Here is a 17,167-nt window from a genome sequence, read left to right as displayed (position 1 = left end):
TATGGGCAAATTTATACAAAAATTGGAAAAAATTATGTTGGTCTGTAAAATCTAACCTGTACAGAACCATCTGCTTACTTTGAGGAACAGGAATATTCAATCACTTGTTAATTATTTCAATAGCTCATTAGCACAGCCTTCCTCAGGGCACAGCTGGAGCTTGTTCTTGGCCTTTAAAATCCGAGCAATTCTATTTGTTTGCTGTCTTTGATTAGCACTGTCCCTGCGGTGGTGGGAAAGGGCTAAAGAGATTCCTGAAGGATATTGTCATGTTCACAATCAGGATACTCACGCTGCACAGATAGCTTCCTGTCAGTGGTTAAAAGAAGCGGTCAATTACTGAGGCTATGTGTTGTCCAACCACTCATTTCCGGGACAAAAAAAAGCTGCAAAGAAGAGAAAATGCTGGAAACACTTAGCAGGTTGGCCAGCATTTGTGGAGAGAGAGAACAAAGGGATCAACTTTCTGGGCCAGGCTCTTCATCAAGACTCCTGAACTTTGATCCCCTCTGTTCTCTCCATGGATGCTGACCGACTTACTGTGTGTTTTCAGCATTTTCTGTTCTTGTTTCCATTGCTTTGAGGGTTTTGTCGGGGTTTGGATCAGGCTTAATTGTGTATCCCTCAGTCCTGGCAGAGCAGGGTTAAAGATGCCCCCTATTACTTTTCATAGTATAAATGTACATAGCAGGCATTGTAACTGGTTCCATCAAGCAGCTCTGTGATATCTCAACTCACGTTTCTAGGCTCGGGGGCTCTAGTCAGGTCCATGACGAGACTCTGAATGACATTACCGTTCCAGATGTTAAGTGAACCTCTTACACTGTACCATTCCTCTTTCAGAGTCCACTTACTTTCAGTGTGACTGCAGCTGCCTTGATAATGAAATCATTCACCGAGACCTTGATATCATCTACAAAAAAAACACACAATAAAAACAAATGAGACTGCAGGGATTTACTGTGATAGAAGTGCAGCTTTTCATTAGCACAGTGTTTAAAGAAGGGTTGCTCAGGCAGTGGAATGCTAATGTAATTCGGACATTCCTATACAGACCCATCCTCTGTTGCTGTGAATAGTGTCCCAGCAGATGTGACACATGTTTGGCTTTCCGAGGACTAAGGACAATTAGCTGAGTTAAATAAAGGCTGTGAGCCAACATTAGTATGAATGAAGGCACTTGTGATATTTTCAAATTTCGTTCATATTGTACAATATTTTTCAACAAGTATTTATGGGAAAAATACTATTTGCAGAGTATCCAAAACTTGTAAAAAAAAAATCACTCTTTGTTCAGATGGGCCTCAGGTGGCCAAGATATAGTGGAAATAACAGTTTCTTAATGCAGACTGCCGATATACGTATTTATATCACAGACATGAGGTCGATAGTGGAAGTGTGTATTCTGTGCTTTACTGCCGTACATAATGTCCTCCTACTCATCTGCCACTTTCTTCCCAGTCTCTCTGTATTTTCCCCTGGTTTTCTCTTCTAAGTGTCCTTGTCCCCTCAGGTGAATCTCACTTCCCTGGCTCTCCTCCCTCCCTCGCTGTTCTCCATTCTGGTTTCATTTTACAGAGCTCTCTGACGGAAGTGATTCACACCACTTGGTTTGCCTCTGGGAAGCGCCTTTCAATGATGTGGGAAAGGATCGATCCATCCTGGACAGCAATCCCTTGGCTCCCAATCATTCTGAATATTTAGCATCCCTACCTCCCAGGGCTCAATGAGTTTACCCAGTGATCGGTGAGCCGTACAGGCCAGGAAGGTCCCATGTTTGATCCCCATCTGTACTGAGCTACCTTATCTCAACCAGGGCAGTGATAGGGGCACAACGTGGGTTCAGGAGCGGAAACGTCAACCAAGGTTGTTCCCTTGGATTGCTATCCAGTTAGAAAGAGAGAGAACATATAAATCCATAGAAGTTACAACATGGAAACAGGCCATTCAGCCCAACCAAGTCAGCATTTACCCTCCACCTGCTTGGAAATTTTTCTTCGTCTTGCATGTGCTTATCTGACCACTCCTCTCCCAACTACATTAGTTGGGACTAGGAAGGGGGAATAAAAAATCTAATGATAACTGTTTGGCACTGTAGAAGAATGTTGAATATTAGATGGCTGCAGCACACTCTAATCTGCTGAATGTTTAGAATAGCAACTTGCATTTATATAGCACCTTTTAAAAAAATTTGTTCATGGGATGTGGGCGTCACTGGCGAGGCCGGCATTTATTGCCCATCCCTAATTGCCCTTAAGAAGGTGGTGGTGAGCCGCCTTCTTGAACCGCTGCAGTCCGTGTGGTGAAGGTTCTCCCACAGTGCTGTTAGGAATGGAGTTCCAGGATTTTGACCCAGCGACGATGAAGGAACGACGATATATTTGCAAGTGGGGATGGTGTGTGACTTGGAGGGGAACGTGCAGGTGGTGTTGTTCCCATGTGCCTGCTGCTCTTGTCCTTCTAGGTGGTAGAGGTCACGGGTTTGGGAGGTGCTGTCGAAGAAGCCTTGGCAAATTGCTGCAGTGTATCCTGTGGATGGTACACACTGCAGCTACTGTGGGCCGGTGGTGAAGGGAGTGAATGTTAGGGTGGTGGATGGGGTGCCAATCAAGCGGGCTGCTTTGTCCTGGATGGTGTCGCGCTTCTTGAGTGTTGTTGGAGCTGCACTCATCCAGGCAAGTGGAGAGTATTCCATCACACTCCTGACTTGTGCCTTGTAGATGATGGAAAGGCTTTGGGGACACAGGAGGTGAGTCACTCGCCACAGAATACCCAGCCTCTGACCTGCTCTTGTAGCCACAGTATTTATATGGCTGGTCCAGTTCAGTTTCTGGTCAATGGTGACCCCCAGGATATTGATGGTGGGGGATTCGGCGATGGTAATGCCGTTGAATGTCAAGGGGAGGTGGTTAGACTCTCTCTTGTTGGAGATGGTCATTGCCTAGCACTTGTCTGGCGCGAATGTTACTTGCCACTTATGAGCCCAAGCCTGGATGTTGTCCAGGTCTTGCTGCATGCGGGCTCGGACTGCTTCATTATTCAATCATCAGCGAACAACCCCATTTCTGACCTTATGATGGAGGGAAGGTCATTGATGAAGCAGCTGAAGATGGTTGGGCCTAGGACACTGCCCTGAGGAACTCCTGCAGCAATGTCCTGGGGCTGAGATGATTGGCCTCCAACAACCACTACCATCTTCCTTTGTGCTAGGTATGACTCCAGCCACTGGACAGTTCTCCCCCTGATTCCCATTGACTTCAATTTTACTTGGGCTCCTTGGTGCCACACTCGGTCAAATGCTGCCTTGATGTCAAGGGCAGTCGCTCTCACGTCACCTCTGGAATTCAGCTCTTTTGTCCATGTTTGGACCAAGGCTGTGATGAAGTCTGGAGCCGAGTGGTGCTGGCGGAACCCAAACTGAGCATCGGTGAGCAGGTTATTGCTGATTAAGTGCCACTTGATAGCACTGTCGACAACACCTTCCATCGCTTTGCTGATGATTGAGAGTAGATTGATGGGGCAGTAATTGGCCGGATTGGATTTGTCCTGCTTTTTGTGGACAGGACATATCTGGGCAATTTTCCACATTGTCGGGTAGATGCCAATGTTGTAGCTGTACTGGAACAGCTTGGCTCGAGGTGCAGCTCGTTCTGGAGCACAAGTCTTCAGCACTACAGCCGGGATGTTGTCAGGGCCCATAGCCTTTGCTGTATCCATTGCACTCAGCCGTTTCTTGATATCACGTGGAGTGAATCGAATTGGCTGAAGACTGGCTTCTGTGATGGTGGGGATATCGGGAGGCGGCCGAGATGGATCATCCACTCGGCACTTCTGGCTGAAGATGGTTGCAAAAGCTTCAGCCTTGTCTTTTGCACTCACGTGCTGGACTCTGCCATCGTTGAGGAAACCTTTAAATTAATAAACACCCTAAGGGGTTCACTAAAGAGAAATGGACACCAAACAGTAATAGTAGAGATATGACTGATATGGTTGAAGAGAACTGGAAAGGCAGAGAGGTTTAGCGAGGGAGTAGGGCAGAGACGGCTGAAGGCTCGGCCACCTATGAGGCATTGCACAGGAGGACTGAATGGCACAGGCTGGGTCGAAAAGCTGGAGGAGGTTTGCAGAGGTTGGGTAAGGCTGAGGAGAGATTTACAAATGAAGACAAGGACTGTAAACTTAATGTGTGGGGTGATAGGGAAACAACGGAGGTTGGCTAGACCGGGAGTGATGGGTGGGTTAGATTTAGTGTGGGACAAGTTGTGGGCAGTAGAGTTTGGACAAGTTGATGCTTATGTTGGGTAGAGCTCAGGAGGCTTGCAAGAAAAGCATTGGGAGATGTCGAGCCTGGAGATAACAAAAGCATTCTGAAGGTTTCAGCACTGGTGATGGTGTGCTAAGGGCTGGGTCAGGAAATTCTGTGGAAGTGGAAGCAAGCAGTCTGAATGATGGATTGTATTTGGAGCTTGAAGCTCAGCTCAGAGTCAAACAGAACATGGGGGTTGTTCACAGTCCAGTTCAACCTGAGTGAGCATCCAGGAAGGGGAATTAAATCAGGGGCTCAAGCAGAGGTGTCCAAGCTTTTGTCTTTGTGGACGGAATGGATGTGTATCAAGGAGTCTCGTTGGTCACATGTGAAGTTTAGATCCATTTTCCCATTAATTTACATATATGCCAAGTTCTTGATACGATAGGATTAGCCATTTATCCATCAATGATGCAACCCTGCAGAGAACAGCCTTTACCAAACCTCCAGGCCCATAAAATTCAAAAAGGGCAAATCAGAAAATAAGAAATATATAGGACTAAATCGCATCAGTAGAACTGAGTGCCCTGGGCGTCACGGCCTCGTTTGCGAGGGCTTAGGGCTGGATATGGTCCAGGGACCTCAGCTTGGACACGGCTGAGCTAATGTACCGAAACTTTGGAGGGGGCCTGGTCACCGTTAAATTGGAGAAGGTTCCAGCTTATCTATGGCTTGATGTCAGACAGCAATCTGATAGTACAGTTGTGGTCATGTAGTATAGTGAAGGCAGAGCTAGGTGTCGTCAGCATACATGTAGAAGCTGACCCTATGCCTGTGGATAATGTCATTGAAGGGCAACATGTAACTGAGGAAAAGGAGGTAGGCGAAAGGTGGAACTTTGGGGTGCACTCAAAGTGACAGTGCAGGAGTCGGAAAGAAAGGCAAGGAGGGATAACGCACCAAAGAAAGAATTTGCATTTAAGTAGTACCTTTCATGACCTCAGGATGTCCCAAAGCACCTCAATGAAGTACTTTTGAAGTCTGGTCACTGTTGCAATGTTGGGAAACGTGGCAGCCAATTTGTGAACAGCAAGGTCCCACAAACAGCAGTGAGTTAAATGTTATTAGGTGCTGGTTGAAGGATAAATATTGGTCAGGGCACCGGGGAGAACTCCTCTGCTCTACTTCGAAATAGTGCCACGGGATCTTTTACATCCTGAGAGGGCAGAGGGGGCCTTGGTCTAGCGTCTCATCCGAAGGACGGCACCTCCGGCCAATAGACTCAGATCGTTTCCACTGGTTCGTGGACAGTGGCAAGACAACATAAACTGAAGATAATTGCAAAAAGAATTAAAGGGAAGCTAGAATTTCTTTATATTAAGGGTGATTAGAATGTGGGATTCTCTGCCACAAACAGTTGTTGAAGCAGAGTCTATAAATTCTTATAAAAGGGAATTTGCTGGTTGCTTGAAAAAGGAAGAATATCAAAAAGGTATGGGAAGTGAGCAGGAGCCTGGGATTAGACTAAGCGGCTCAAGTGGAGAGAAACATCAGTACAGACTTGATTTACCAAATGGCTTGTTTCTGTGTTGTAACAGGCCTTGATTCTATGATCATTCATAGTTTTTAGGTTCTTCATAATTTACTGTTGATCTTTTGAATTGTGCAGCAAACTTTTATTTTAACTGTTTCTGACGATAATGTGCTATGTTCCTGCCCATTTTCAGCCAATTGCCAAAAACATGCCCAGGCCTGAACATCAGATTCAAGCACTGTATTGACCAACCCCACAGAATTGGCATAGGCCCTAACATAATACCATGGAATACCAATGGAATGTATTTAAAAGAAGTGTGTTTAATGTCTCTGCTAAAGGAGTGGAGAGAGGGCTTTCAGACAAACCTATTAAGCATTTGTAGGTTTGTATCCCATGGTACAATTTAAGGCAATAGTTGCTTTTTAGGACAATAGCTTTTTTTTTAAGATTAAAAATTTACCAACTGTGAATTGAAAGTGTTCTAAAATTGGGGTTGGGGGGAAAAGAGAGAAGCTCTTCAGCTATGAACGCTCAATTGGAACAGACATTTTGGGGCGGTTAGCAGTGAACAATGAATCTTGATCCAGAGTGGGTCTCTCCTTGACATAGGGCCATCGTTTTTTTTTCAACTCAACGACTGGAATGTAGAAACAAATGCAGGTAATGAACAGGCAAGCCAAGGAGCCCTGTTCTTACTCCAGCTGCTGCCCCTGTGGCACTCCCAGCCACATGTGTAGTCCGTGTGGGGAGTGGTGTCAAATTCCGTGAATCAGCTGACCGTACATTATAGGATGTCCATGAAGCAGCGATCGTGTATACTGTGTACGGGGTCGGGCACCGTCCGTGCCGCGCTCAGTGCGGGGTCGGGCACCGTCCGTGCCGCGCTCAGTGCGGGGTCGGGCACCGTCCGTGCCGCGCTCAGTGCGGGGTCGGGCACCGTCCGTGCCGCGCTCAGTGCGGGGTCGGGCACCGTCCGTGCCGCGCTCAGTGCGGGGTCGGGCACCGTCCGTGCCGCGCTCAGTGCGGGGTCGGGCACTGTCTGCGCAGGGTAAAGTAAGGGGTCACACATGGAGTCTTGGTATGTGAGATATGGAGTCTGTAAAGGCTGCCATGCACTTGGTACAGATTCATAAACAGGATGATCTCCTGCAAGCAACAGCCTGCAGAAGCATTTTAAAATGACATTGCGAACTACGAATGTGAACAGTTTCGCAATATAATCATGGCCTGTTTCTAAATGTCATTCAATAACTTAACAATTTGTACTCAAATATTACATAGTTAACGGTGTTTTGGGACAACGAATGGCCTCTAAATTTAGAACCCGAGTTGCTTATTAAGTGTATGCTCGACACAAAAAGGTTATCACTTAAATACATGGCTGTTGATTATAGAGGAAGCACTTAAAATTTCATACAATGGAAAAGTCTTTTTATTTCCACACCAGTCAGGAACAGCCAAATCTGTGCTCAAAAGCGTCTCTGTTCAGCTCTTGTCGGAGCAGTGTTAAACATGAGCAGGCAGCTCCAGAAATAAGAGGAGCAAGAACTAGTCTGGAGCAATGTGCTTTAGCAGGGATTATGTTGGATGACAATGCACTGTACCAGAGATGAATCAGAAAGGACTTCAGAGAGCACTAACTATGAGCCACAGACATGTGACTGCTTTCTCAGCCCAACCTGAACATTGGGGTTTCACAGTAACCCCATGTCTCTGGCTGCCCACTTTAGGAACATAGGAACAGGAGTAGGCCATTCAGCCCCTCGTGCCTGCTCCGCCATTTGATAAGATCATGGCTGATCTGTGATCCAACTCCATACACCTGCCTTTGGCCCATATCTCTTAACACCTTTGGTTGCCAAAAAGCTATCTATCTCACATTTAAATTTAGCAATTGAGCTAGTATCAATTGCCGTTTGCGGAAGAGAGTTCCAAACTTCTACCACCCTTTGTGTGTAGAAATGTTTTCTAATCTCGCTCCTGAAAGGTCTGGCTCTAATTTTTAGACTGTGCCCCCTACTCCTAAAATCCCCAACCAGCGGAAATAGTTTCTCTCTATCCACCCTATCCGTTCCCCTTAATATCTTATAAACTTCGATCAGATCACCCCTTAACCTTCGAAACGCTAGAGAATAGAACCCCAATTTGTGTAATCTCTCCTCGTAACTTAACCCTTGAAGTCCAGGTATCATTCCAATAAAGGTACGCTGCACTCCCTCCAAGGCCAATATGTCCTTCCGAAGGTGCGGTGCCCAGAACTGCTCACAGTGCTCCAGGTGCGGTCTTTCACCCCACCTCCATCATTCAGTGTATTAGATGACAGGACACATCTTTAGGGGTGCCATTAGTTGACCCCCAATTCTGTGAGAAGATGGGCGAGTCCACTGCTACACCATCATATCTTAAACACTTTGGCCATACTGGAACGCACCACACTGGAGTGGGAATCCGCCTCATTGTTACGGAGATTTGCCTGTGCTGGTTGGAAAGACACTTCTTCAGAGAGGAAAGATCAAAGGACATTGAGCAATGGTTACATAACAGCCCTAGCACAAGACAAGCAGCAAGTCACCTGCCCTCTCAATCGGGAACAGTGCTTGCAACAAGACAACCGAAAAGGCTGGGGGGGGGGGGGGGCGGGGGGGAAGAGAAAGAGAATGGACAGGACGAAATCCTGGGGCTTTTATTGATGCAGCGTTTCATATATGTGGCTGGTAATAAAATCAAAATCAAATTTCGATTGAGATTTCAATTATCTTATTCATGCTAGAGAGCCTGGTGAGATATGTACATCTATATATCTCACACACATGTTCTTAAATTATCCATTTGTAAAAATACTTCAATTTTTTTCTGATTAAATATTAACTGGGTTATTTACATGGTATCCCTGTGAAGGATACACCATCAAAAATAAAAAGACACATATTACACCCTCCATATCTTCGTACTCAGACCACTCGCTACCCGGCTCTGTTCTACCCAACTCACTCCACCACTGAAACCCTTATACATCCTTCGTCACCTCCAGACTCAACGTCTCCTCTCTGCTATCCTCTACCCTACCTAAACTCCAACTTGTTCAAAACTCTGCTGCCTATATCCTCCTACCCTATACGATGTCCAGCTCGCCCATTACCTCAGTTGTCCCTGACCTATATTGGCTGCCTATTCTCCAAAGCCTGAAGTTTAAAATCACTGTCCTTATCTTCAAATCCCTCCATGGCCTCGTCCCATATTATTGCAATAGTCTCATCCAGATGTATATCATTCCCCAATCTCTCTGCTCCTCGTCTCTTGTGTCCTGCCCTTTTACTCACCATTGGCGGCACTGGGTTCTATTCTCTGGAACTGTCTCACTAAACACCTTCTCAAAATCCACCTCTTTGACTAAGGTTCTGGTCACCCTCATAGGCTCTCCTTCCTGGCTGAGCACCGTTTTCCATATGCTTATTTGTGAAGTGCCTTGAGATTTATTTTACACAAGGCACTCTATGAATGGAAGTTGTTGTTAGTATTTATCGAGTTTAGAGCTTCATATAATTTAGTTATAAATAAAGATATTATTGGTTTCAGATCCATCTGATATTATCACTGATTTTGAAGAGGGTTGGGAGTGCAGTGCAGGTCTCTTGCTAAATCCAACATGCAGATTAGTGCAAGTAGGGCGATCGTTAATCCTTATGTGAGTGCAAGAGTGTAGTAAAGATACAACCTCCCGATCCTAGGCATAAGGTCTGCGATTAAGAGAGAAGATTAGTCTAAATACTGAAAATTGCAACAGTTACAATAAAAAAAACTGATTAGATGAAAGTGTTGCCATTTAATTTTATAAACAATGGTCCCTCATAACCACTGATGTGCATGAATGTGGTATCACATCATAAACCAGGCGTCTGTGTGTTATACTGGCAGCTTTTGTCTGGTGTATAATTATCCCATCACATGGACTCAACTCTACTTTCTTTTAATCCTTATGTTTTTCCTTACACCTCTGTGAAGTGCCTTGGGATGTTTTTCTACATTAAAGGTGTGATATAAATGCAAGTTGTCGATCAACTATATAATATTCAATGGATAGAAAATAACTGGCGAGTGCAACATAGAAAAACATGAACACCAAAAAAATGTAAAGATTATTCAGCAGCAGAAAGATTGATGTCTCTGCGATACTTCTCAGTGCTTGTAATAGGACATTAAACAGAGTGGCTTATCTGGACTGTATAGTACAAGAAGCCAATGACTCCAGTATTAAATCCTATTAGAACATTTCCTCCAGCGTAATCTTAGCAACTCTTAGTTTGAGATTGCATTTCAGTCATAAATAGAGATACCAGGAATGAGGAACTTCAGTTATGTGGACAGGCTAGACCACAACATCAGGTTCCACATGTACGCAGACGACACCCAGCTTTTACCTCACCATCACTTCTCTTGACCCCTCCACTGTCTCTCATTTGTCACATTGCTTGTCTGAGCAAAAATTTCCTCCAACGAAATATTGGGAAGACCGAAGCCATTGTCTTTGATCCCTGGCCGCAAACTCCGTTCCCTGGCCACCGACTCCATCCCTCTCCCTGGCCACTGTCTGAGGCTGAACCAGACCATTCGCAACCGTGCCGTTCTATTTGACCCTGAGATGAGCTTCCAACCACATATCGACTCCATCACCAAGACCGCCTACTTCCATCTCCGTAACATCGCCCATTTCTACCCCTGCCACTGCTCATCTGCCGCTGAAACCCTCATCCATGCCTTTGTTACCTCTAGACTGGACTATTCCAATGCTCTCCTGGCCGGCCTCCCATCTTCCACCCTCCGTAAACTTGAGCTCATCCAAAACTCTGCTGCCCGTATCCTAACTAGCACCAAGTCCCGTTCTCCCATCACCCCTGTGCTCGATGACCTACATTGGCTCCCGGACCGGGAACACCTCGATTTTAAAATTCTCATCCTTGTTTTCAAATCTCTCCATGGCCTTGCCCCTCCCTATCTCTATAACCTCCTTCAGCCCTACAAACCTCCGAGATCTCTGCGCTCCTCTCATTCTTGCCTCTTGCTCATCCCTGATTTTAATTGCTCCACCATTGGCGGTCGTGCCTTCAGCTGCCTAGGCCCTAAGCTCTGGAATTCCCTCCCTAAACCTCTCCGCCTCTCTACCTCTCCTCCTTTAAAAAGCTCCTTAAAACCTACCTCTTTGACCAAGTTTTTGGTCATCTGTCCTATTATCTCCTTATGTGGCTCAATGTCAAATTTTGTTTGATAACGTTCCTGTGAAGCACCTTGGGACGTTTTACTACGTTAAAGGTGTTATATAAATGCAAGTAGTTGTTGTTCTCCTTAGAGCAGAGAAAGTTAGGGGGAGATTTAATAGAGGTGTTCAAAATTCTGAGGGATTTTGATAAATAGGGAAAAAATGTTTCCACTGGCAGGAAGGTGGGTAACCAGAGGACACAGGTTTATGGTAATTAACAAAAGAACCAGAGGGATGAGGAGAATTTTTTTTCTGCAGCGAGTTATGATGATCTGGAATGCACTGCCTGAAAGGGTGATGAAAGCAGATTCAATAGTAACTTTTAAAAGGGAATTGGATAAATACTTTTGGAGGAGAAAAAATTGCATGATTATGGGGAAAAGCTGGGGTGTGGGACTAAATTGGGCAGCTCTTTCAATATGCCGAATGGCCTCCTTCTATCAAGTAAGATTCTGTAATTCTAACCTGTATATTGCTGTATTGCAGAGAGGGCAGGTACAAATATAAGAATGGTCCTGTATAGGTACTGCTGGAGTAGCAGCACATGGACACATCAAATGCAGACCTGTATTTGACAAGTAAAGTGAGACCACATAACCCACAGCCTGATTAATATCTTCATTAGAGACTATGAAAATGTTTAACGGGATCTGCATGGGAAAATATTTTGTTTTATTTTTCCTTTTCTGGGGGGCCAGGGGGAGAGAGAGCCAGTGGGGATTGAAAGGATTTAAACTTGCTTATTCGATGTGCCCGAAGCGCCAATGGGTGTGTGGCAGCTGTGGCCCCAAGCAAGCTTGAGCTGCCAACAGTTTCAGGCAGGAAAGTCTCTGTGAGACAGATCACTTTTGTTTCTTTCCCACATTCTGGTGATGAGATAGGGGAGGGAAGATTATTCAAACTGATTTAGCTCTCAACAATTGCAATGTTTTAACTTGGAAGGTGAAATATTAGACAAGCAGCTGTAAAAATGTCACAACGGCTTGATAGCTAACTTTTTGTAAACCCAGTCCTCAGTGAGCTCATTCCATCCCATTAGATTTTAGTTATATAATACATCACGACAGAATAATTATTCTGCTTTCATGTTTTGCAAGATTATAATAATTACTTTGGTAATGACAAAGGAGTCAGATTTAAATGGAAATAGAGGTTCCTTTTTTCAAATAATATAGTGCCCCTGCCTCTGGCAAGGGCCCAGATTCAGTTCATGGAACTTCCTTCCCCTCAGATTTAAAGCTGAGAGCTTGAATTTACAAATAAAGTCACTAAACATACAACACAGAACTTTACCTTCTCCAGATCAACATGTATGCAGCTATTGTTAAACTTGCTGGAAAGCTGAAAGTTATTTCAGCGGAGAGAGGTGCATTTGTGCTTGTGTGTATATATGTGGGGAAGGGAAAGAGCATCTTCATTCTCCAGAGGACTGCATACCTTGGTTTCTACCACATGGCATTAAGATAGCCTGAATCAACTAAGCAGAAAAAAAATATTGAAACATCACAAGTTGCAGGCAGAGTTTGTATTCCACTGAATTCTCCCTTCTAGTTTCCAGTGAAGTTACTGCCTTGACTGATCCTATTGATCCTTTTACCCGCGAAGCCAAGAGGAGGCTCAAAAGTTTACAGTTTAAAAGAAAGGAAAGCCACAGAAAACTTTCTGCAGTCTAAACAACAGCATGGTAGAAATGAAGAAGACATTCAGCAGTCTGAGGGTGAGCTATATATTTGGCTGAGCTGGTGAATGGGATTTAGTGAAATCAAGATTTGTCTTCCAACCTGGGGGCCAAGCCAATGGAAATATTGTACGCTATCAGCATGCCTTTGACTGCAACAGCATTTCCGATGAGGAACGTGACAATCGTTCTGTGACAGCTGTCCGTTCCTCTATACCAAGGGGTTCAGAATAAGGGAGCGTAACCTTAAAATTAGAGCGAGGCCGTTCAGGGATGATGCCAGGAAGCATTTCTTCACACAAAAGATAGTGGAAATCTGGAACTCTCTCCCCCAAAAATGCTGTTGAGGCTGGGGGTCAATTGAAATTTTCAAAGCTGAGATTGACGGATTTTTGTTAGGCAATGGTATTAAGGGTTACGGAATCAAGGTGGGTAATGGAGTTAAGATATAGATCAACCATGATCCGATCGAATGACGGAACAGGCTCGAGAGGCTGAATGTTCCTATTTTCCTATACTATCAATAGAAAGCATTCTGTGTGGAACAGTGGCATACATCCTGCATTTCACAAGTAAGGCAAGACTGAATGATTCATGAGTGGCACAAATGCAGTTTATACAAGATCACCTAAACCCCAAGATACATTGAAGTCTTCCAATTTATGCTGTCTGTCATTTTCTGTTGATCAGTTCTAGATTGTCACTCAATTAACTTGAAATACTTGTGCACAACCATTTATCTCCCAGAGAGCAAATCACCATACATCCATTATAGGGAATTACATTGACTGGGGAAATGCTTCACCGCATCCACTGGGGGAGCAAATGCAAAAAGAAACTACTCCCACCAACTCCACAGTCACTATCTAAAATAATGGAAAAAGTGGAAAGAATTTTTAGACAATAGCTACATCTCAGGTTTGCAATGACCATGTAAACCACCTGAACTTTGAGCTTTCAGTGTGGTTGTCATCTAATTCCCTTGATGAGATAGATTACTGCATGGTAATCAGTCACTCCTCCTTACTCATTATTCTCTATACTAGCGACACATAAAAAATTGGATGGTATACTGTTTTATGACAGGAATGTTATATCATTTTAGACCCAGGCACCTGATTCAAATGGAATTACTGCTAAAAGGTTTTGATAAAATGGTGAGAGATTGCTTATTCTGTGCACCGTAACAAGAGTAACTGACAGCATAGTGATGCAACGCCTCTCAACACACATTATCCGATATGAAAGCTGCTCATGGTTATCTCTTACTGTACACTTTTGTCCGATATGTATCATGAGACTAAAAATGTATATTTACACCTTTTTAGTTGAGGTTGAAATGATGGAAATCTGGCTGAAGAGCTTAATGATCATCAGGAACAGGCTGGAAGGAGCAAGAGACTGCAGCAGTTATCCATGCCCGTTTAAGCCAAGTTATACTGTGTTTTGTGCTGTCAACTTAAACCCACTGGAAACTGTGCAAAACGTCCAAACTTACAGCCAGAGGTGACCAGAAACTACTTCCAATCACTAGTCTGGTGTACATTCAAACCCAGGTCCCAGAGATGACCAGAAACTACTTTCAATCACTAGTCTGGTGTACATTCAAACCCAGAGATGACCAGAAACTACTTTCAATCACTAGTCTGGTGTACATTCAAACCCAGGTCCCAGAGATGACCAGAAACTACTTTCAATCACTAGTCTGGAGTACATTCAAACCCAGGTCCCAGAGATGAAACTACTTTCAATCACTAGTTTGGAGGGTTCACAGCACTGATGGTGAGTCCTACCCAAAATGTTAACCTAACTTCCTTTCAGACATTGTCTGATTTGCGTTCTGTTTTCTGCTTTTACTTCACATTTATAGCATTAGTGACATGTGTTCTCATATCCTCTGAGATTTAGAAGATGTATGTGGCTGTGAAGGGTCATCTGAAAAACAAACCACGTCTTTCTGAGAGTAATGTCAAAGTAATAGCAAAACCCACCTTTGGCTAGTTGCTTCCTTGTCTTCAGGACTTGTTCCATGTTACAGTCAATGCTGGCATATGAATGAGGGATGGTAGTCTTGGATTCTGTTAGTCTCCGTGCAATGACTTGTCGAATGTTACTGGCTGGGATTTCAGTAAATGTGCCCTGAAAGCAATAGGAAACAATGTAAATTGCCAAATAAAAGAAAGAACTTGCATTTATACAGCACATTTCACATCAACAGGACCTTCCACAGTGCTTCACAGCCAATAAATAACTTTTGAAGTGTAGTGACTATTGTTAAGTAGGCACAAATAGCAGTCAAGTTGCACACAGCAAGGTCCCACCAACAGCAATGAGATGAATGTTCAGCTGTTTTGATGGCGTGGCTGAGGATGAATGTTGGCTAAGAAACCCGTAGAATTCCCTGCTCTTCGAAATATGGCCATAGGATCTTTTATATCCATCTAAACAGTAGATGGCACCTCTCATCCAAAAGATGTCACCTCTGGTAACACAGCTAGATTAAGTGCTCAAGTTGTAAAGTGGGACTTCAACTCATGACCTCTGACTCAGGCGAGAGTGTTCCCAGAGACAAGCTGACACTTGAACGTAGCTCGGTAGTGTGAAAGTTAGTGCCACAGAAGATTTCCACTGTTTTAGTGTATGCGGCCCCTAAGCTCTAGTTTGTGCACTGCTGGTAGGATCAGAACTGTGCCCATTCACATCTATTGGTATGTATCTGAATTTGGCCATTTCAACCAAACGAAAATTGCAAACGAATTTCACCAAAAGCTGCAAGTTAACTGACTGCACCGTTGACAAATCTGAATTTAGATCTTTTTCCAAATTTTCAAACCTGATCTTAATATCTGAAAAGCAATGTCAAAACTGGAGTCTGGATTGCAAGGGAGTTGGAGTACAAAAGCAAGGAAGTCTTACTACAATAGTACAGGGCTTTAGTGAGACCTCACCTGGAGTACTATGTACAGTTTTGGTCTCCTTATCTAAGGAAGGATATACTTGCCTTAGAGGCGGTGCAGCGAAGGTTCACTAGATTGATTCCTGGGATGAGAGGGTTGTCCTATGAGGCGAGGTTGAGTAGAATGGGCCTAAACTCTCTGGAGTTTAGAAGAATGAGAGGTGATCTCATTGAAAGGTACAAGATTATGAGGGGGCTTGACAGAGCAGATGCTGAGAGGTTGTTTCCCCTGGCTGGAGAGTCTAGAACTAGGGGGCATAGTCTCAGGATAAGGGGTCAGCCATTTAAAACTGAGATGAGGAGAAATTTCTTCACTCAGAGAGTTGTGAATCTTTGGAATTCTCTACCCCAGAGGGCTGTGGATGCTCAGTCGTTGAATATATTCAAGGCTGAGATAGATAGATTTTTGGACTCTAAGGGAATCAAGGGATATGGGGATCATGCAGGAAAGTGGAGTTGAGGTTGAAGATCAGCCATGATCTGATTGAATGGCGGAGCAGGCTTGAGAGGCCGTGTGGCCTACTCCTGCTCCTATTTCTTATGTTCTTCTTATGAATCCCCAGTGACTTCGCTCAGCCCTGACAATGGACCTTTAGCTTTGCAGCACAAGGCTGCTTTATTTAAACCATACAATCTCATCTGTGCAAAATAATCAAGAGTATAAAATGGACACATAGTTCACAATGTGGTTTGGAAGCCACAATGTTAAGAATGCGCATACTAGATATCTCGAATGGCATTCACACTCAGGATTCCCTTTCAGTTCCCCAGACTCAGACTGACGGGGCAGCGATTCTTACTGAATCACTCAAGCACATCTCACCTTCCTAACTAATACGAGGATATAAAGAAATGACAAAAATTTTTAAGTAAACAAAACAAAAACCCCAAATGATATCTGAAATATTTTATTTTATTTAGTCAGACTGCAAGTAAAAGCAAACTTCAATCATAACTCCACATTAGTCTGAATGCAGATCTATACATGGTGTTTTTTTTCCACATAAACTCAAGTCAATGGGTTATTGAAGAATCTTAATAAAACATTGCAATTTGCATTTTTGGTATGTATTTTTACATGCCATTTTCCAAAATATTTTTAGGTATTTTTAAAACTACATAGAGCCCCAATCAGAAGGTAAAAGCTAAACAAGATACAGGTTTGGTGAATGCAAGGGGCAAATATTATTTTGTACTTTCCTCATTCCGACGCACTTTGTACATAGCACAGTTGGCACCAGGAGGCAGGCAATCTGCGCCCCCTACCCAATCTGGCCCACGTGACTCCCATCCCACATTATTCTTAGTGCCCTCCCAATTAGCCTAGAAAGTCATTGAGTTGTAAAAACTAGTGATGGGCAATAAATGCGGCTTTGCCAATGACGCCCACATCCTGAGAACAAAGAAAACCTGCCAGACACCCACTGCATCTGGCAGAGGCCTGGGAACTCTATTTCTGAGCATGCACTGAGGCTGTTGGGGACCTGTTCACCAAC

General features: G+C 44.1%; 1 protein-coding gene across 2 annotated transcripts in view; it reads right to left on the bottom strand.

The window, feature by feature from the left end:
- The window catches only part of pdhx (pyruvate dehydrogenase complex component X), a 205,286-nt gene that overhangs the window by 52,842 nt on the left and 135,277 nt on the right, over positions 1 to 17,167 (bottom strand). For both annotated transcript variants that reach the window (XM_067993632.1, XM_067993633.1), the window contains 2 exons: positions 14,707 to 14,854; positions 855 to 913 (listed from right to left, as the gene is read on the bottom strand). In XM_067993632.1, the coding sequence (XP_067849733.1) occupies positions 855 to 913; positions 14,707 to 14,854 (207 nt within the window). The remainder of the gene's footprint in view (positions 1 to 854; positions 914 to 14,706; positions 14,855 to 17,167) is intronic.

The sequence above is a fragment of the Heptranchias perlo genome, chromosome 12 (assembly GCF_035084215.1).
Source record: "Heptranchias perlo isolate sHepPer1 chromosome 12, sHepPer1.hap1, whole genome shotgun sequence".
In the NCBI taxonomy this organism is placed as follows: Eukaryota; Metazoa; Chordata; class Chondrichthyes; order Hexanchiformes; family Hexanchidae; genus Heptranchias; species Heptranchias perlo.
The sequence above is the reverse complement of the archived record's forward strand: the minus strand, read 5'-3'. Positions and strand labels throughout refer to the sequence as shown.